We start from the raw sequence: 22,447 nt of genomic DNA, 5'->3' as shown, positions 1-22,447 counted from the left end.
GTTTGGATTCAAGCCATCACTGGCTCATCTGAAGGTCTTTGGATGCATCTGTTATGCACATGTACCTGCTGTTAAAAGGGACAAATTGTCTGAAAAGGCTCGACCTGGTGTTCTGGTGGGCTACAACACTGTCAAGAAGGGCTATAGGATCTTGGATCCTTCAACAAACAAAGTGTCAGTCAGCAGGGATGTGGTATTCAATGAAATGTCATGTTGGAACTGGGAAAGACATGAACCTGAGGAAGTTTTAGAAGAACTTGCAGCAGATCAAGCTGAGCCAGACCAAAATGATCTTGAAATGGACATTGATGATGAACCAGTCAGGGGAACAAAACCATTGACTGAGATTTATGAAAGGGCTCATGTAGCCATAGATGAACCAAGCAACTTTGAAGAGGCTGAAGCTCAGCAAGGATGGAAGCAAGCAATGGCTGAGGAGATCAGCATGATTGAGAAGAACCAGACTTGGGAATTTGTTGAAAGGCCAGTCAAAAGGAAGGTTATTGGGGTGAAATAGGTGTACAAAGTCAAGCATAATGTTGATGGAACCTTGAACAAACTGAAAGCAAGGTTAGTTGTCAAGGGGTTCAGTCAGAAATATGGCCTGGACTACCTGGAGACCTTTGCACCAGTGGCCAGGCTCGACACCATCAGACTGCTGATTGCCTTAGCAGCACAGCTCGAATGGAAGATCCATCAACTCGATTTGAAGTCAGCTTTTCTAAATGGCTTCTTAGATGAAGATATCTATGTTGAACAACCACAAGGGTTTGAGATAGCTGGCAGAGAGCACATGGTCTACAAACTGAAGAAGGCCCTATATGGCTTAAAACAGGCTCCAAGGGCCTGGTACAGCAGAATTGATGGCTACTTAGTTGATTTGGGATTTGATAAGAGCAAGAGTGAACCAACACTGTATGTTAAGAAGGAAGGGGCACAAACACAGCTCATTGTGTCCCTATATGTTGATGACCTACTGGTGACAGGAGGAGATCGAACCATGCTAGTCGATTTCAAAACCAAGATGTAGGAGATGTTTGAAATGTCTGATCTAGGGGAGATGTCCTATTTTCTTGGAATGGAGGTCTCACAAACACAGAATAGGATATTCCTAAGTCAGAAAAGCTTTGCCACAAAGATTCTGACTAAGTTCTCCATGCAAAACAGCAAGGCAACTAAGACTCCTGTTGCTATTGGAGAGAAAATATCGAGCCAAGGTGACTCTGAGAAGGTTTGCGAAACAACCTGTAGAAGTCTAGTTGGCTGTCTATTATACTTAACTGCCACTAGACCAGACATAATGTATACTGTAGGATTGCTCTCAAGATTCTTACATTGCTGCAATGAGAAGCATTTTCAAGCCGCAAAGAGAGTGCTCAGATATGTCAAAGGCACTTTAAGCTATGGTTGAAGTACAACAAGGAAATCTGAAGCTGGTTGGCTATACTGATAGTGACTGGGCTAGCTCGATAGATGATATGAAAAACACCTCAGGGTATGCTTTTAATCTTGGTTCAGCCATGTTCTGTTGGAGCTCGAAGAAGCAAAGCTTGGTGGCTCAATCTACTACTGAAGCAGAGTATATGGCAGCAGCAAGTGCTGTCAACCAAGCCATTTGGCTAAGGAAAATCTTGGCTGATCTAAATGTGTATCAAAAGGAAGCAACAGAGATCTTTTGTGATAATCAATCTGCTGTTGCAATTGCTAAAAATCCAGTGTTTCATGGAAGAACAAAGCATTTCAACATTAAGTTGCATGTTGTTCGAGAAATGGAGCAAGCACAAGAGATGAAACTGATTCACTGCAATTCAGAAGATCAACTTGCTGATATTCTAACTAAAGGTCTTAATGTCACAAGGTTTGAGTATTTGAGAAGGATGTTAGGTGTTTGCACCATGCAAACCAAGGAGGAGTGATGAAGGTTGGTTAGCATGCTGCAATGAAGCAAATCAGCAAGCCATGAAGCTCGACCACAACAGAAGTTACTGCAGCAATCAAGATTGAACAAGTTTTGTTTATTTTGTAATTTTTTAGTTAATGAAATGTATCTTAGTTCATTTTGAACTAAGTTAGGTTGACGATTGATGTATTTTGCTAATTGATGAGCTGTTTATCAGCTTTGCTTGTATGTACAAGTTAATTACTTAGAGTTTCAATGCTTAGTGGTGTTATGTAATCATTAGGTAAACATTTTGCTGTTTTGACAAGCTAATTGCTTGTTTTATGTATTGCCATTGTGCCATTGTTTTACTCAATGAATGAATCAGATTTATTCATCAAATTCCTCTCCATTTTTCCTTAGTTTTTCTTTCTTCTTCTTGCTCGAATCTGATAGTTTGCTCAGCAAGCATCGAGGCTTGTAGATCAAGATACTAGCCGAGTCTATTATTTCTGTTATAGCACCAACAGTTCTGAAGCCTTCCAATATCAAAGGGAATCGAACCTGATAATTGATTATTTGATGTTGCTAGCACCTCCAAGTTGATGAGATTTCCAATCCCATCTGGGATTCTTCCCAATATCTTGTTCTCATCTATTACTAAACGCAAAAGTGTGCTAGAAAAATTTCTAATGCATTCAGGAAATCCCCCCCCCCCAAATTATTCCGTCTATATATACAAGTTCTAGTTTGGTACTATTAACTAATGTGCAGAGGAAGTTCAAGTCACCTTCTCTCCCATGTCCCAAATGGTTTGTGGCTAGGAGAAAACTAGACAGTTTATCCAACTTTTCTAAGGAAGGCACGTTTCCACGGAGTCTATTATCATATAGCTGAAGTTCATTCAGATTTGAGGCGTTGGATAGTGAAACAGGGATTTGTCCAGAGATTTGGTTTCCCGATATGGAAAAGACCACAACATATGGCTTAGTGGTTGCAAAATTAGAATGAATTGTACCTTGAATCTTGTTTCCACCAATAGCAAAGACTCTAATATTGGAGAGGTTGAACAGTGTAGCAGGAAAAATGCCAGAAATTGAATTTCCTGCTACTAAGAAATATGAAAGATTTGCCAATTGTCCAAGATTTTCAGGTATAATTCCAGTTAATCCATTGATTTGTTTTTTTTTTCAGGTCAAATTTAATTTGGCTTTTATATTTTAATTTTTAGATTTTGAGTCTTAGTATTTTTTATTTAATAATTTTAGTTCTTTAGCCCAAATTTACTATTAGAGTTATTGACGTGACAATTATAAAAAATAATTTTTTAGTCTTTAATGTTTATATATTTTTAATTTAGTACTTATTCTCTCAAAGTACATAAAATTATAAATAATATAGTTTTCGTATTTTAAATAAAAATCATTAAAATTATAATTTTAAAAATCCAAAATCATGCAAAAACAGAGATGCTTTAAAATTAGAAAAAAACTTTTATGGTATTCATATATTTATTTCCTATCTTTATAGAAATATTTCTATCTTTATTTCCTAAGAGAATTTTACTAATTTAAGATATTATATATATATTTAAATAATTAAATCATCATAATATTTTTGGTATTCATATCTTTTACAATCTATATTCGGGATTCGTAGCTACTCCTCCATATTATGTCAACTCTAAAGTTTGAACCTGCGTTTAATGATCATAAAATATTTAGTACATAAGAATGATACATGCAAATATAATAATTTAAGGTTAAAAGTGATTAAGTAAATAATAATGTGTAAAATTTGTGGGTTGGTTTTTAATTTTTAGGGTTGATAATTTCTTTTCCATTAATTGAGTCATACTTACTATACTAGATTTAAAAAAAAAAAAAATTCAAATGCTTGACATCAATAATACATATTAGGAGTGTGAACATAAAGGAAACGATGTAAAGGAAAGTCATATTGCCCCAATGAGTAAGCTACGAAGTTTATGGATGAATCCCACAAAGGAAGACATATTGCCCAGAGACTAAGGTAGACGATAACTTTCACAATTATTGCAGGAAAGACTTTTCTTTACAAAGTTAAATTATTGAATTATTTTAATTTTATATAAAGGTTAAATATTAGAAAGACCTTTTAAAATGGTTCTAAATTAATAGGGACTAATGATGCAAAAATAATGATAAATTATTGAATTATTTTAAATCATGAGGTCTATTGCCGATATAACAAGAAATGCGGGACATCATGAAAGCAATTTTAAAAATTACATTCTGAACTTATAGGTGAAAATACAGAAGGATTTATGTTAAGGGTAAATTTTCTAGATAGCTACTTGAGTTTATTCGTGTTCCTATTTTGGTCATTCATTTTAAAATTTGTATCTTCAGTTACTCACGTTAGATAAATTGTAAGTTTTAGTTAAAATATATATTATAAGCATGATCATGTATGTTATAAAATGATATATGTTATTTAAATCCTAAACAAATTTTAACAGTATGACAAAAAAGTATACTATAAAAATTTAACGTGTTATAAAATTGTTATAATATATTTATTTATAAAAAGTTAAGTTGCATTGATTAATTCGGTTTCTGAGATGAAAATGTCAAGTGCGAATGTCTTTGATATGTGATGATTATGTAATGCCATGAGAATTTGTTTATTGGTGTGATTTAAAATGTATCTATATTTTATTATATAACTTGTTTTGTAATCTATCTAACAAATGATAAAAATTAATTCGGTTACTATGGGAGGTGGATTATGGTTTGTGAAGCATATCTATATTCGGCAATAATAGATAAAGTATATATATGTCATGGGTGAATGGTTAAACACTTGGGCTAGTACAAGGTGTACATTTAGTAAGGTTACCAACAAATAACAGGTTTTGGTTTAACATCGAATAAAGAAAATTTGTACTATCTTTGTGGCTAATTTTGATAGCTGAATGGGAGATGAATGTATAATGTATATGTCACACTTAGCTTACGAGATATTAAGTAATTGATATATTACAATAGTTAAATAGGAAAAATATGACAATATGAGAAAATGTAATGATACAGATCAATTTAGGTATTCGTGATGCATTTAACAAGTAAGTTGTTAACTTAATAAGTAAATATTTATCAAAATGACGTAATTTTACCTTTTAACTTAATGGTTTTGATTTTTAACTTTAGAAATGTACACATTTTTGGATAACTCGAATTGTGTAATTCATATTCGAGTCAATTCGAGTTTATCCGAATAACTTAATTAGCTTAAATAACTCGAACTAGTTAAATCAAAATTTAAATTTTTTTATCAAAATTTTCGAATCAAATCAGATTTTACTCAAAGTGTATAACATGCGGATCAAACAGGAAAGGGGCAAATGAAGAGTGTCCTTTCTCCATTCGTTAGTCTTCTCGTTTTTTTCATTAAACATTTTAGAGAGCACAAAACTCTAATTCTATAGGAACTTAAAAGCATCCAATCTATAATCGAAAATGTAGAAATAAATATAAAATATGTTTTAGGATTTCTTTATGAGAAATTGTTTTTGAAAGAATATGATGGTATTTCACATACAAATTGTAGCGAATGAATATAATGGGAAGAGTAATTAGATGTATGGTTATATTATTTGCATTACATTAATTAATTATTTATTTGTGATATCAAGGTTAAAACATGCTCTCAATTTTATTACCTGCACTAAATCAATTCTTTTCATCTTTTACAGCTACTTATTTCTCTCAAGCACTTTTTACTTTCTGGTATTCACAGACCTTCTTCAATAATAACATCTCTGGTTTACATCAATATTTACAGCTTAATCTTATTTGGTAGCTTCCACTCGATTTTTTTACTACAAATACTGATTTTATTTATCACAATTGCTTTTATTTCTCTTTATGTTAATTCTTACTAATAACCAATGTTTTTGTTCAACCTCATCAGACTATCAACAAAAATGGCCGAATATGTTGCCCCTCCTGCTGTCGAAATTGTGGCAGACCAGGCAAAGGAATACGCATCACCCTATCTCCGTTACTTTTTCCGTTATGGAGAGATTGTTGAAGATTTCAAGAATCAACGAGAAGCACTTGAATTGAAGAAAGAGAGGGTGGACACTCGTGTCGATGAGGCTTAAAGCCAAAATGAGCTCATCCATAAGGACGTTGACAACTGGCTGACAAGCGCTAAGAAAGAACTGAAAGAAACCCAGAACTTGAAAGATGAAATAGATCGCGTCAAGTGTTTCAAATGGTGTCCTAAATGGGGCTGGCGATATTCCTTAAGTAAGAAACTGGCAGAGAAGATTCCTATTATCTCTAAACTTTTAGAGACTTCTAACTTTGCACAGGTGGGCTATCGTCGTCCTCTTCAAGGAATAGAGTTCATCACATCCACTGATTTCATGGACTCTGAATCTTCAAAATCAGCTTTCAACCAGATCATGGAGGCTATAAATGCTAAGGGTGTCAACATGATCGGGCTGCACGGAATGCCAGGAGTTGGTAAAACAACTTTAGCCAAAGAAGTTGGGAAGCATGCTCGAGAACAAAAGTTGTTTGATAAAGTTGTGATGTTTACTATGTCCCAAAATCCAAACATCAGAACAATTCAAGATAAAATTGCAGAGATGTTTGGTTTAAATTTTCATACAAATACCGAAGAAGGAAGAGCAGAAGAGCTATTCAGGAGTATGCAAGGCGTAAACAAAATCCTCGTAATTGTCGATGACCTCTGGGAAGAATTCAAAATGGAGAGTATCGGAATTCCATTCGGTGATGAACACGAGGGTTGTAAAATTCTTCTGACTACACGTCGTCAACAAGTCTGCACTAAAATGAACTGTAAGGAAATTCAACTTGGCATCTTATCCGAAGACGAAGCATGGGTTTTATTTCGACATAAAGCTGGTTTAGAAGATGATTGTTCCACCTTGAATGATGTAGCCAAAGAGGTTGCTGCTCAATGTAAGGGATTGCCTCTTGCAATTGTTGTCGTGGCCAAAGCTTTAAAAGGTGAGAGTTTAAATGGGTGGAGAGACGCAATTCAGATATTCAAGGACTCAACGCATTTGTATGATGAAGAAGTCCTCGGGGGTGTCCTCGAGCCTCTTAAGCTTAGCTACGATTACTTGAAGAAAGGCATTAACCAAATGACGGGAAATCACATCCAAATGTGTTTCTTACTGTGTTCCCTTTTTCCTGAAGATGAAGAAATCTTTATTGAGATACTGATTATGTGCGGAATTGGAGTAGGATTGTTCCCTAATGTTTACTCGATTGAAGATAAAAGGAAGAAAATTGTTGAAGCACTAAAAAAACTCAAAAAATCTGGCTTGTTATTGGAAACTGATGGTGCAGATACGATTAGAATCCATGATGTGATTCGAGATTTTGCTCATTGGCTAACATCAACGGGAGAAAATAGGTTCATGGTAAAAGATACGTTGAAAGAATGGCCTCATATGGATGAAAGTTATACTGCAATCGCTTTATGGAATTGTAGTAGTATCATAAAAAATTTTCCTGATAAAGTGGAATTTTCAAAGCTCAAAACTTTGTTTTTAGTGGGTGAGAGGAAGAGGAAGCGAGATGATTTCCTAGTGGTTTTCGGTACATTTTTTGAAGAAATGAAAGCCCTCCAAGTTTTACTTCTCCAACGTGTCAGCTTCTCACTGAAAGGACTCCCTTCCTTACCAAATCTTAAAACTTTGTGGTGTTATAATTGCATGCTGAAAAACTTCTCATCCTCACTGACAAATATGAGAAGCCTTGAGATTCTTTCATTGACTGGCACTGAAATTGATAAGTGAAGAAATAGTGAAGTTGTCTGCACTGAAATATTTACGTCTTTCTAGTGTAGTTGAAATCGCTGAAGAATTACCAAACATGGTATCAAGGTAAGAGTGCATCAGATTTAATTTTCTTTTTATCATATTCGTATTTTGTTTGACATCATTTGTTTTCCTATTAATTATTTTAATAGGTATTTTATTTATTTATTTTAGAATTCATGTTCCTTGCACGTGAAGATATCACAGTATATATTTCAAATAGTAAGTATTAAAATATTTTAAAATTTAGTTCTTAACATTTGTATTATTTATCAATTTAGTCCTTATTTGGTTTTTAGTTAAATTTGGTTCGAACCTTTTAAAAAAAATCGAATTTGAGCATCAACATTTTAAAAAATGTTGAATTGTTTTTTAACGGAAATACTAACTAAAATGTTAAGTTTTTAAACATGAAATTCAGCATGACAATACATATTTACTTCATGCTATATATATTTTTAGTTTTATAATTTTTATATTTTTGAATTTCAATTTTATATTTTTTGAATACTTTTATAAATTTTAAATTATTTGACTTGACATATAAGACAAATAGTGTAATATCTACATGAAGTACAAATGGATTGACATGTGCGCAGGGGCGAAGACAAAAAATTTTGTTAGAGGGAGCCGAAATTAAATTTTAATTTTTACGATAGTAAAAATGTAATTTTACCATTTGAATAGTCTACATCTTTATAATTTTTAAATGATTAAATCAAAATTTTATCATTTTAGGCACATCATACCTAAATATTTTATTATTCTCCAACGGACGAAGGAATCAATTTCCCCTGGCTTGGTATCAAGGTAAGAGTGCGTTAGATTTAATTTTCTTTTTATCATATTCGTATTTTGTTTGACTTCATTTATTTTCCTCTTAATTACTTTAATTGGTATTTTTAATTTTAGAATACTATTTTTGACATCATTTATCAAATTAGTCCTTATTCGGTTTTAATTAAATTTGGTTATGGACATTTAAAAAGCGCATCAAACTTTTAAAAATGTTGAATTATTTTTAACGGAAATACTAACTAAAATGTTAAGTTTTAAACATGAACACCCACATTCCAATCCATACTTACTTCATGCTATATTTTATTAATTTTATGTTTTTTTATATTTTTGAATTTCAATTTTTATTTTTTGAATATTTTTATAAATTTAAAATTATTTGTTGACTTGGCATATAAGACAAATAATGTAATGTCTAAAGTATATGTGGATAGTTATGTGGGTTGCCAAGGACAATAAAAAATTTATTAACTATAATTAAGTTATATATATATCAAAGTAAATATATAAAATATATATAAAATATTCAATAAAATTAATTAAGGAAGTTTAATACAATAAAGAGTTTAAATTTTAATAAAACATCAAGATACATGCTTGATTTTTTACTATTAGATATGTTTTAATATATATATTATGGATAATGTGTTATTCATGTGTCAATCCATGTATATCAACATCAACAAAATTTTAAAGCATTAACTTTTCTATTCATTTTGAGATGATTTGACAAAAAACCACAAATTTAAGGGTTATAAAATGTGAAAATTTAAATAGAAGGGTAAATGACTTTCTTATAAAATTTGAGAGTGAAAAAATTTTATAAAAAACAGAAAATTTACTTATGTTTTAGACCCAGAAATTTTGAGATAAATTGTTAAAAGAAGAAAAAAGTTAACCTCTTGAAAATTTCTTTAAAAGTGATAAAAAATTTAGAGATTTTTTAATTAATTTTAATAGCTTCCTTTTATTACTAATCTTGATTTATTTCAAGTTTTTGACCTTTTTTATGAATTACTTTAACGAATTACAATATTTTTTACCTCATCGAATGTAATAGGTTGACTTCACTAGAAGAGTTACATGTCGTACCCAAAATTAATCTCAACTTATTGGAGTTGAAGTCATTGTCTCGTTTAACTGCACTATCATTGAGACTTTCTACTAATCAAATTCCTCTAGAAGATTTTGTGCTCCCTAAACTACAAAGGTACTCCATAGTAGTTGGAGAAAATTATAGATTCAATCGGGAGGCGTTTAGAAGATTGGATATTCAAGATTTCTCATCTTCATTAAGTGCATTTAACAATTTATTTTGCAATGTGGAAGAGTTGAATTTGAGGAATGTTGGTGGACAAAAGAATATTGTGCCAAGCATAGATGAAATGGGAGTAAATGAGTTGACTTCTCTGCAGCTCAAATCTTGCAATGATATGGAATTCTTGATTGATACAAAAAATGATCAAGGGTCAACTGTTGCATTCTCTAATTTGGTGGAATTAAATATAGAAAGCATGGTTTCTTTGAAAGGGTTGTGCTATGGTGTTTCTCCGACTAGGTTCTTGCAAAACCTTAAGCAATTGATCATTAAAGATTGTGAGGAGTTAGAAGTGATATTTCAAATAGATAAACTTTCTGAAAAAATGAAACGTCAGACACCATTGCTCTCAAATTTAACAATATTGAGCCTACATTCATTGCCGAAATTGAAGAGGATATGGGAAGTAAAGCCATCCCATCGTGCAATTGCAAGCCTCCAAAGTCTAAAGGTTGTGAGCATTGAATCTTGTGATAATCTGAAAACAATCTTCTCACCTTGCCTAGCTTTAAGTATGTTGCATCTACAAGAACTTGATATAAGGTACATCGATCGACTAGAGCAAGTCATTGGTTTTGGCGAAGAAGACGAGATTATTGAGGTAGGGATACCTATTCTCTCCAATTTTTTTAATCTTCTTAATTGTTTTAGCTTTATGATAGCATTCTTTTAAGGATGAAAACCAAAAACCAATTTGAAGTGAAGTGCTTGGTTTGGTATTTATTTTTATATTATTTATGTGTATCGGGTTTGTTGGAAGCGTAGTGGCCACTAAAGAAAGTAACTTTTATACTCAAAACAAATACACCAATGCAAAATACAAGTATATCAATTACTACCTACAACTAGTTATACACACCATTCACTCTTTGCTTATTTCCACTTTCATGCACACAAAGTCACACACCTTTGTTTTGTTTCACACTCTTTCTTTTTCTTCTCATCCACACGCTCGCTTATAAACTGCATCATGAATTGTTGTGTCTCTCTTTTTTATTTAGATTTTATTCAAGGAAATTAACTTTTATTACTCAAATCAAAACAAATACACTTGCACAAAATACAAATATATTTTCCCCTCTCTCAATTTCTAGTTACCACTAGTTATACACTCTTTGCATATTTCCACTCTTGTGCACACAAACTCACACACATTTCTTTCATTTCTTACTCTTTCTTTTTCTTCATATCACAAATATATGAAACCTTATTATAGGCTCAAAAACCACCTCATCAATTGCCACCTCTCTCATTTTATGTTTATTTTATTTATTTATGGATAAGCCTTCAATTAATTCCATGCCACCTTGACTTTTGCCCATGGATTGCCCACTTATAAGGTTTGTTTCACTTCAATACAATTTACATGATAGAAGAATGTAATTATTTATATAGAAGGAAATTCTATCTTTTATTTAATTTATAATAATGCTTTAATATTTTTATAATTTAAAATAAATATTATATTGCAGACATGAATACTTGAATTCAATTTCAAACAATTTCATTCTCCATTCCTAATTATAAAAAATAAATTCAATTTTATTTATTTCGATTGTGTGTTTTATAAACAACTGTAAAGCCCCTAGTTTTTTTTGAGTTAGCTTGTTGGTTTTTTGGGTAGACACCCTGTGCATCTAACCATTGGTATGCTAAAAGAAACTAAGCAGCATATACATGTTTTTATATATTTTCTTTTAATTAATAATCTATTTTTATATTGTTATGCTCAATTTTTTTGTAATAAAATAAATAACTTACTAAGATGTGTGTTTGAAACATGTAGAATGACTCTCCTCTTTGTTGTTGGCCGAAATTGAGGATTCTTCGCATAGAAGTTTGCCCAAATTTGAAATATGTTTGTGCAAACACTTGGACTCAAGGGCTTCAATCCTTGGAATCTGTTTACATAAGAGGTTGTTCTCAACTTATACAAGTCTTCAACATGGAACAAAATAAGCATGGACAAGATATTGTGCTTCCTGAACTTGGATCACAGGTACTTCTGTATTTACATTTTTGAGGCTGAGCAAAGAGTTGAAAAAATTGAAAATTAATTTGAATATGTTTTTAAAATTAAATTGCTACTATATGTTTTTAAAATTAGTATCAAGCAATGGCCTTTTGTGTTTAATTAATTTGGTAGATATTTTAGGGGTTTAGATTTAAAAAATAGATCCTTGAAAAAAATCAAAGATACATGTAGCATTGAGATTAGAGTAGTATTTTCTATTACTTGGAATATGTAAAATTATGAAGACTTATGGGTAACATTTACTCTAGTGTGTTTTTTATATGACATTTATTAGGATTTCTGTGTATGCAGGATTTGGTTCTTAGTAACGTGGGAAATAGCCGCCAATTATGCAACATTTATGTTCCTGTATTGAATGAAGGTTATATAGTTGTTGGGAATCATGAAGAAGTATTTCAAGTTCAAGGCGGGTACTCGTTCTCAAGCATAAGAAGTTTTTTGTTGGCGAATTTATTTGAAGTGCGGGTTATATGGAACGATTTTGCTCAAGTTGTAACCCTTGAGAACCTTACAACTCTAACACTAAAAGATTGCAAGAAGCTAAGATATATATTTTCACCTATGATGGCTCGCATTTTATCACATTTGAAGGATCTTTTCATCGAGGAGTGTGAGGAAATAGAACGACTCATTTTAGCCAAGGATCAAGTTTCTTCATCATCATCAAATTGTGATACTAGCCTCCAACCTATGAGCTTTCCAAATTTGACTCGGATCACTGTTACAAATTGTAAAAATTTGAACAGTCTCTTTCCTTTTGGATTTGTTCCTGTTCTTCCAAAGCTTGAAACTCTCATAGTTATAAGGAATTCTAAATTGGAACAAGTATTCGAATTAGAAGATGAAGTGGAAGTGGTACCTGCAAAGGAGATGAAATTTGATAAATTAAATTTTTTATTACTTGAAGAACTGCCTGGCCTCATTCACTTTTGTCCCAAAGGATATCATTCTGTATTCCCAGCAATGATAAGGTTGCAAGTAAGAGATTGCCCTAAGTTGACTACTGGTTTCTTCATTGATTCACAGGAATTTGTACATTTCAAAACAAAGGTATATATCCTACAACCCTTTAATCCTACTTTATTCTATGTAATTATAATAATTACAACTCAAGGCATAACATGCAAAATTTTTAATTAAATTCCTTGAGTATATATGTGTTTCTTATTTTTTTTCCTTGATGACATGAGATTAAAGTTTCAGTTATAAAATTTTCTTCAATTTTTTTCTAAGGCACCTCAGTTGGTTGAGCAAGATGCGGTTGAAGAGTCTACCACTATTCAAAATGCAATTTTCAACGAGAATATATATTGGATCCGAGGTAGGGGTGAGAGTCAACTACCACACATTGCATGAAAGAATGGATGATTTTAGGGTAGCTTTCAAAGCCATGTTACATCAGTAGGTGGAGCAATGTTGCTCGATTGTTTTTAGTTAACTGTATGATATAATTTCTGTATGATAGAACATGACCTTTAGCGGCGCTTTTCCCACAAATGCCGCTAAAGAACATGACCTTTAAAAAAATTTATTTAAATTAAATAATATTTATTTCTATGATAAAATATTTTATTTTATTTTATTTTTGAAATTTGAACTTTAGACTATATACTAAATAAAAATAAGATTAATTAAATTAAATTTTCTATTAAAATTTTAACTTTAAAACTAAATATAAAAATTAATGAATTTAAATTTAGAATTTAAATTTTAAATATAAAAAAAATATTTTAATTCAAGTTCAACTTTTGGCACACCTTACAAACATGGGCTCTAAACAGGGAGAAAGATTGCATCCCGGGCAACAAAAATCAAAACAGTACAAAGGTAATATCTTCAATAAATTTATCAATATCGATACGGTATAATAACCCTGCTCACAAGTTACAATCATAGTTATGCCCGACTCATAATATTTATATACCAACAATGAAGGATCCAACCTCATAATCAATGAACCTAATCTGGTTAGGAGCTACAATTTCCACTATATCTTCAAATTCCCAAATACAGTCTAATCTCCAAAATTTCAAAATCCCTGAGGTTAAAGAGTGCAAACCAGTCATGAACCTTCTTGTTCTACCTGTGCTAAATGAGTCCCATGTCCATTTGGAGCAAGCAAAACAAGACCATGTAGGACATTTCTAAATCCAACTATCTCAATGAGGCCATCATCTACAAAAGGAGTCAAGCCTCTCTGTAAACTAGAATCCCCAATCAAAATCTTCTGGTTAGAAATCAGTTTGTTACAGCAGATAAAATTATTTTAAATAATAGTATTTTAAATTTTTTCTTTTTAACATATATTTTTCTATATTTTTACTTTCAAATGTTTTCTACGTGTCATGAATTTTTTTTGAAGCTTTTTAATATTAAATTAAAAATAAATTGTATTTTAATTAATATAAAGAAACTAGTTACATAATACATAGAAGAGGATGAAAGAGTGCATGAGTTGTCGAAAAGAATACAGGGAGCAAAACGGCGTCGTTTTGTTTAAAATAAAATGATTTTTTGCTGCGTTTTTCACATAAACGCCGCTATAGCTATAGCCTTTTGCGGTGTTTTTCGATTAGCACCACTAATGTATAACTTTTGCGACATTTTTGGTTCAAACGCCACTAAAAACGTCGCTAAAAGCTTAATTTCTTGTTGTGATTTAAGTCTTATGTCCGTTTTCGATTTACAAGAATTCTATGAATTTTAAAAAAATGGCCCTACATGGAGATGATAGTCCACGGTCTATTTCCTAAGAACCACAACCTTGACAATAAAAAACAATTTACAACAAATATATAATATCGTATCCATTCTTATATATAACTCAAAATATGCATAAGATCTAAAGAATGTCACTCTCTATGTAATCAAATCATTCAAGAAGAAGTGAAATTTATTTTGATTATTTGTTTATACTTATAGATAGAGCACAACATGACTTTGTTTAAATAATAAACATATATATCATTCACAATATAGGCAATTATATATAGCATTAATTTAGTCAATCATGTCGTGGATTCTAGCATTTTCCATATTATCAGGGACTTAATTAAATAAAAATAAAACACTAAAAATAGTTCAAAAACTATTCAGGGACTAATCTGAATAAATCATAAAATTCTAGGTAAAAATTTAAAATAGGGGCACATGGCTGTGTGCAATGCCTTTAGCCATGTGAAGGGGTTACACTATTGTGTGACAAACTGTGGCCATATAGATCATGCAAAATTAGGGTGCAAGGGAGACATGGTCATATGAAGGGTCCTAGGCTGTGTGAGAATCGAAGATCCTTGGGTTTCAAGGGGACATGGTCGTGTCAGGGGCCGTGTGACCCACACACTTGTGTAGAAGACTATGTGGTGCTATCATAGACACAATTTTTCTCTAATTCGTCGAGATCTTGAGCGATGTCCCTCACGTTCAAATCTGATCCAGGATCCTTAAATTGGGTCCTTCGAACGACAATTATACAAGAGTTAACATTTGTATATTAACGAAAGATTTATCAAGAACCGTGAAAGATTGACTAATTGATTTGTAAGATCAATGTCGGATAAAAAATTTATGAAATTTGGGGTCCTAAACTTTAGATCGAGAGGCACTTACCATACTTGATGGAGTTACGGAAGCTATCAACGATGAATTCAACAAATGATAGAGAATCGAATTATCGGGGATTGATTTGATATTGAGAGCAAAAATAGTTTCAGAAATGGAGAGAAAATTTGATGCAAATATGACGATGGAAAAGAAATATGAGACAAATACCATCACAGTTTAAAGTTCTTGGCTGACAAAAAAACAATTACACCATTCCAACAAAAATAGGTGGTGAAAATGCTAAGGTATGATTATTATATATCCTATAGAAAGGGCAGCCAAAACAAGGTGGCAGATGCCTTGTCTCATAGGGTTCATGAATGGTAATTTTTGCAATGCATAAGCAACATTTCCTGGTTAGATGTGTGGGCTCGAGTTAAGGAATCGTGTCTCATTGATCCATCATTGCAACAAATATGCCAGGAACTTCAATAGAATTCTCAGTCCCATTCTAGATATTCTTGGGATGGTAAAATGCTTCGAAGGAAAGGAAAGGTAGTGGTAGGTAATGATCCTAATCTCAGAAAAGAGTCATTCGATTACTTTCACAGTGGCCCTACTAGGGGACATTCGGGTGTACATGCTATGAGGCACCGATTATCAAGGTTAGTTTACTGGAAAGGCTTATCCAAGGATGTAAAGATGTGGATTAGAGAATGCTCTATTTGCCAAAAATGTAAGGCTGATCTGTTTGCTTCTCCAAGACTTCTACAACCCCTTCCCATACCATATCGAGCTTCGGAGGCCATTAGCATGGATTTTGTGGAAGGTCTTCCAAAGTCCCAAGGCAAGAATGTGATCCTTGTAGTGGTAGATCGATTAACCAAATACTGCCACTTTTTGGCTTTTGTTCATCCCTTCACAGCACTGACTGTTGCTCAAGATTATATGAGGCATATTTACAAGCAACATGGAGCCCCCAAGTCCATAATATCCGATTGTGACAAGATTTTTGTTAACACTTTTTGGCAATAGTTATTCAAACAGTTGGGTACTAGGGTGCATTTATCCACTACTTACCACCCACAAACAGATGGGCAGACTGATGTCTTGAACCATTGTCTAGAAGGATATCTGCAATGCATGACAGGTGAATGCCCTAAGGAATGTTTGTTCTAGTTACCCTTAGCAGAATGGTGGTACAATACCACCTACCATTCGACTATTCAAACCACGCCATACGAGGCGCTATATGGCCAGAGCCCTCCACTGCATCTTCCCTACCTTGTTGGATCCTTAATAGTAGCGACAGTTGATCGAAGTCTTCAACACCGTGAGAACGCTAGGAAGCTGTTGCAATTTCATTTCAATAGGTCACAAGAGAGGATGAAACAGATAGCCGATTAGATAGGGCACTACCCAAAGAGCCTGTAAGAAATCTAGATCAGCGAATGGTGAAATAGGGGAATCACATTGCTACTGAAGTGCTTGTCGGATGGGCTAAACATTTGTAGAAGATTCTACATGGGAGAACTTGCAAAAGGTCCAAAAGAAATTTCTAGGTTTTGATACTTGAGGACAATGATCTAATTCAAGTAGGGAGTAATTGTTATGGAACGAGAAGAAAAGTCAACACTGGTTTACCACTTTTAAAATTATGTTAATTTCTGTTTATGGAATTTTAAATTTGTAATCATGCTTTTCAATGTATTTAAATAAAACGGGGCGTTCCAACTAGGTGGGGAAAGCTATGGTGCAAAATGGTGCATTTTGCAACCTATAAGACAATTTAATGAACCGGGTTGTGTAATCACTGAATTTTGTCCAGGATTAATTTCGTGTTTTAAAAAAAAAAGAAAAATCTTTTTTAAAAAATTTGCATTTTGATCCCTCAACTTTCTAAAATTACATTTTAACCCTTTAACTTTTTCTAAATTACATTTCAATCCCTAAACTTTTCTAAATTACATTTTTACCCCTAAACTTTCTCTAAATTACGTTTTGGCCCAAAATTTTCTCAAAATTACGTTTAAGCCCCAAAAATTTTGCTGCGTTTACATTTGGGTCCTTCTGGCAGCCACCGACACAAGTTGCACCTGCAACGGCGGCGGCCGACCTAGGCCCTCCCTAGCCCACTTGCTACCTGCAAAAGGAACAAAAAATCAATTATAAAAGGGGCTTAAAACCCCAAAAATTAGACCGCCAACACAAAAAAATTTCAAAGAAAAAACCCACAAAAAGGGAGCTTTTTCGAAAGGAAAGAGAAAGGACCGGTGGAGTCGACGGCGGTAGCTCGAACGGCAGCGTGAAAGAAGTGGCGGTGTGGTGGCTCGGTTTTGAGGAAGAAGAAGAAGAAGAAGAAAGAAAGAAAGAAAGAAGAAGAAAGAAGAGGGAAAGAAAAAAAGAAAAAATTTAATTAACATTCGGGTCAAACCGACCCGAACCTAGTCTGACCCGACCCGATTCGGTGACCCAACCCGACCCAGCGAGCCCAATAGTCAAGCCCAAAGCAGCCCAAAAAAAACACAAAGCAAAAAAAAAAAAAGAAGCAGCAGAAAAAAATAATAGCAGGCCATTTTTAGCCAGCCCAATAGCAACCCAAACAGCAGGCCTGCAGCAGCCCAGTCCCCATCAGCCCAGCAGGCCGGGCCCGTCCAGCAGCCCCTAAAGGCCAGCAGGCCGAAGTCTACGGTCCAGCAGGCCGAAAAAAGGAAAAAAAAGAGAAAGAAAGAAAAAGAAAAGAAAAGAAAAAAATAAAAAAATAAAAAAAGGGTTCAATTTGCATAACCCTTCCAATCAAGCTCGTGTTTTAGATTTTTAGGTAATTTCGTTTATTTCACTTTTAATTTAATGTCCGTATTTTTATACTATTTCGTTTTAATATTATCAGTACTTTATGCATTTTTATATTTTTGTATTTATATTTTTAATTTAATTCAATTTCAATTTTATTTTATTTTAAATAATTTTAACAAATAAGGTAATGAATCGATTTAACATTAAATCGTTGATTTCATCGCTATGTTGGGTGAATATCACCGGTTTGCGTTAAACTCGATACTCCCTTTTAAAAATCGAAAATATTCAAAAAATTTTGTGTTTTCGAAAAAAATTCCCGTGTTTCGAAATTTTCGTGTCTTCAAAAAAAATTTTCTTGTGTTTCAAAATATATTCGTGTTTTCAAAAAAAATAAGGCAACGAATCGATTTGACACCAATTCGTTGATTTCATTGCTGTGTTGAGTGAATATCACCGGTTTGTGTTAAATACAATACGTGCTTAATAAAAAATCGAAAAATTTGTGTTTAAAAAAATCTCCGTGGTTTCAAAAATATTCGTGTTTTAAAAAAATAAAAATAAAAAAAGAATCTGTTTTTCAAATTTTTCGTGTTTTCAAAAAATTCCCTTGTTTCAATAATCTTCGTGTTTTCAAAAATTCCGGTGTTTCAAAAATTTTCATGTTTTCAAAAATTCCCATGTTTTAAAAATTTTTGTGTTTTCAAAAATTTTCGTGTTTCAAAAATCCTCGTGTTTTCAAAAATTCCGGTGTTCCAAAAAATTTCGTGTTTCCAAAAATTCCGGTGATTCAAAAAATTTTCGTGTTTTCTAAAAATTTCCGTGTTTCAAAAATTTTCATGTTTTCAAAAAATTCCCGTGTTTTAAAAATTTCTGTGTTTTCAAAAATTTTCATGTTTTCAAAAAATTTCCATGTTTTAAAAATTTCAGTGTTCTAAAATATTTTTGTGTTTTCAAAAATTTTTGTGTTTCAAAAATCCTCGTGTTTTCAAAAATTCCGGTGTTTCAAAAATTTTCGTGTTTTCAAAAATTTTTCGTGTTTTCAAAAATTCTCGTGTTTCAAAAACTTTCGTGTTTTTTTTTTAAAAATTTAGTGCTTCAAAATTCTCGTGTTTCAAAAACTTTCGTGTTTTTTTAAAAAAATTCGTGCTTCAAAATTCTCGTGTTTTAAAAATAAAAGTCTCATGTTTCAATCGAATCGCGAGTAAATATTAAATTGAACTCATATTTCTGAAAATGAAGAGAATGCGCGTTTAACGAGATACCAATTTTGGGCGTCGCGAGGGTGCTAATACCTTCCTCGCGCGTAACTAACTCCCGAACCCTAATTTTCTCTGGATTTTGACGTGGACCTAAAATTACCTCTTTTTAGAAAAGTTTAAAAATAAATTTTTCTAAAAAAAAGAATTTTTAAGGTGTCCGATCACACCTAGAAAAAAGATCGATGGCGACTCTTTTTTCAAATAAAATCGAGACACTATTTTCAAATTTTTAAATCGAGACCACTTTTAAAATTATGCTAATTTCTGTTTATGCAATTTTAAATTTGTAATCATGCTTTTCAATGTATTTAAATAAAACGGGGCATTCCAACTAGGTGGGGAAGGCTATGGTGCAAAATGGTGCGTTTTGCAACCTATAAGACAATTTAATGAAGCGGGTTGTATTATCTGGATGGCACAGCTGTCATGAGTTTGTTAATTTTGCTATTTAGCCACCAGACAAATGACAGAAACAGTTATGAAATTACATGACAAGTTTTCTCAAAATCTTCTCTTTCTTCTCTCTTGCTCTTTCTTCCTCTTTCTTTCTCCTATTTTCTCCACCGAACTCTTCTCCATTTCTGTTTCGTACCATTTTCTAAATTGATCCTTGGATGGCTTCTTGTTGGGGAGCTTTTGTTTATTTTTAAATGGAAAAGCTAAGTAACACTGGTTAATTTGCGTTGCGGCTGGACTTTGGTCGATTTGGTTGGCTCGTAACGAGTTGATCTTTAGGGGGAAATTGTTGCCATTGGGTGAACATTTGCTTTTGACAAAGCTTCACTTCCTTAATTTCTAGATTAAAGTTGCATTTATTAGGGAGATTGTTGGTGGAATAACCCTCCGGAGTGTTGTTTTTATTCATTCACAACTCGAATCTTTGGCTACCTCTTGCAATTGGTTTTGTAAAGTTTAACATGAATGGCTCCTCTAGAGGCTGTCTCAGAAAGACTGAAATGGGAGGAGTACTTGGGGACAAGAATGGATGTGTTCTAGCCTTGTGTTCGGGTCCGATGGGTGAGGGATACGCTGCAAACGCTAAATTGTTGGCCATTGAGAATGGTTTGGAGATCTTTGCAAATTCTGGTTGGGTTGGGTGTAAACACCTTGTCATTGAGTCGGATCCCATGCTTTCTATTTCTTGGTGCTCAAACCCGTGTATTCAACCATGGAATTTTGCGAAAGTATTTAAACGTGTGGACACTCTGGTGAATGCTATTGGATCTATCAATTTTATGTATGTTTCTAGGGAGTCTAATAGCTGGGCAAATGAGTTGGCTAAATAAGATGTTGATACGAGTTCATTGTTTTTTATGTAACTATTGTGTTGTATGGTTTGACCATTTCAGTTATCTAATATAGTTGATTCAGCTAAAATAATAATCATCATCCAAGTTTTAGACTGTTCTGTTTTGGTTACCAAATTCTCTTTTGTTATTTTATTCACTTTCTGTTGTATTCACTCCATAGTTAAAAAGTCTGTGGTCATCGGAGAAAATGTTGTAAGTTCAATATTTACATATTTTGTTAATTTAATCCTAAATTTTAAAAGAAGTAACAAAATTAACCCTCGATATTTATACAGTTTATTGATTTTGCCTTAGTTATAAAAATTTAACAAAATATAAATGAAAAAAACTTAATTTTTAAAATTTAAAATCAACTTTTAAAAAGATATAAAATATTTAGTACATATAATATTCAAAAATTATAAAAGTTACTTAAATTTGTTAAAAACTATTATATCATTTAAAACTATATAATGCCATCAAAATGTAAGAGATATTAAAAATATATATAATGTGAATTTGATCTTTGACTACCTTAAGTTTTATTTCGTGGAATTAAAGATTTGTCTTGTATAAGAAACTGATAGACGAAAGACTCCTCAAATAAACACAAAGGAAAACTCAGATTCAATGGTGGAAACTCTCAATAATTTTGGAGCCCCACATTGACAATTCTGGTTTAAATTATTCACATCTAAACAACGTTACCTGCAGTGATTGAGTTAGAATTTTTTTTTGTTTGGGATCAGAATTAAATTATATATTTTTACGATAATAAAAGTGTAATTTCACAATTTTTATAGTCTATATTTTTATAAATTTTAACTGATTATATCAAATTTTAATTAATTTTGAATGAATCAAAATATAATTTTACTATTATTAATTCAAAATTTTATAAATGATAGTCTCACTTGCGAAGTCAATACGCCATCTTCGAGCAATTAAGAATAGGAAAGTCTATGCCCATGGAATATTAGAGATGGAATTTTCTTCATAAAATGCAAACACATAATTTTAGAAACCTTGGAACTTTATCAAATTTTATTCCTGATTTGGTCTTTCATTCAAAACAATAGTAGAATATAATATACTAATAAAAATAAATGTGAATTAGGTTATTAGAGATTGATTCTTCAATATCTTCAATGTGATCTTGATTCATTCTTCATAATTTAAAGATTGAATTTTAAATTTAAATTTGCATACATCCAAACATTAAGCATAATTGGAAGTGGAATATGATAGCTCTCTTAGTTGACTGATTTTAGCTGGTGGAGTTGCAGATAGTTATTTGACTAAAATGTGTCTTATCCATCATTTATTGAGTCGAAATTGGAAGGTCCTTGTTCGTCATATTCCGAGGTCGCAAAATACAATAGTTGATCATATGGCCAAGTGTATAACGACTAATTCCATAGAAATTCGTTGATTTGAGGCGGATTATATTCTTGCTTTTAGTCACTAGTGTAACTTTTTGAGTTTTTTTGTTTTAAGCTATTTTTTTTCTACCAAAAAGAATATCAGAACCATTGAAAGTACGAAACTTTCTTTTACAGTAAATGAATAACATCAAATAATACAAATATCAAATTATCGCAAAAAATGAAAGTGAACACTTCTAATTGACACTTAACAAGTGACTTCAAAACTTACCTCAACATATTCAAAATTAAAAAAAATTA

The 22,447-nt window shown here is 32.3% G+C and overlaps 2 protein-coding genes across 2 annotated transcripts; both read left to right on the top strand.

Annotated features, from left to right (window-relative positions):
• The first annotated feature begins 5,846 nt into the window (after nucleotides 1–5,846).
• On the top strand, nucleotides 5,847–7,700 carry LOC105784877 (probable disease resistance protein At4g27220). Its single transcript, XM_012610796.2, has 2 exons — nucleotides 5,847–5,999; nucleotides 6,240–7,700. The coding sequence occupies exons 1-2, from the start codon at nucleotides 5,847–5,849 to the stop codon at nucleotides 7,698–7,700; spliced, it is 1,614 nt and encodes a 537-aa protein (XP_012466250.2).
• A 76-nt stretch (nucleotides 7,701–7,776) lies between these two features.
• LOC105767319 (uncharacterized) lies at nucleotides 7,777–16,450 on the top strand. The gene is made up of 5 exons (XM_052630518.1): nucleotides 7,777–7,787; nucleotides 9,580–10,438; nucleotides 11,624–11,836; nucleotides 12,164–12,922; nucleotides 15,911–16,450. The coding sequence occupies exons 1-5, from the start codon at nucleotides 7,777–7,779 to the stop codon at nucleotides 16,448–16,450; spliced, it is 2,382 nt and encodes a 793-aa protein (XP_052486478.1).
• The last annotated feature ends 5,997 nt before the right edge of the window (nucleotides 16,451–22,447 follow it).

Source organism: Gossypium raimondii, chromosome 5 (genome assembly GCF_025698545.1).
Source record: "Gossypium raimondii isolate GPD5lz chromosome 5, ASM2569854v1, whole genome shotgun sequence".
NCBI classification, from domain to species: domain Eukaryota; kingdom Viridiplantae; phylum Streptophyta; class Magnoliopsida; order Malvales; family Malvaceae; genus Gossypium; species Gossypium raimondii.
This window is presented reverse-complemented; position numbering and strand designations above follow the sequence as displayed.

What these genes read in the sequence shown, in the direction of transcription:
- LOC105784877 (XM_012610796.2), top strand. Translation starts at nt 5,847, where the DNA reads ATGGCCGAATATGTTGCCCCTCCTGCTGTCGAAATTGTGGCAGACCAG. An exon ending in TTGAATTGAAGAAAGAGAGG is followed by an intron (nt 6,000 to 6,239) that starts GTGGACACTCGT and finishes AACTTTGCACAG; the next exon opens with GTGGGCTATCGTCGTCCTCT.
- LOC105767319 (XM_052630518.1), top strand. An exon ending in AAGAAGACGAGATTATTGAG is followed by an intron (nt 10,439 to 11,623) that starts GTAGGGATACCT and finishes TGAAACATGTAG; the next exon opens with AATGACTCTCCTCTTTGTTG. An exon ending in TTCCTGAACTTGGATCACAG is followed by an intron (nt 11,837 to 12,163) that starts GTACTTCTGTAT and finishes CTGTGTATGCAG; the next exon opens with GATTTGGTTCTTAGTAACGT.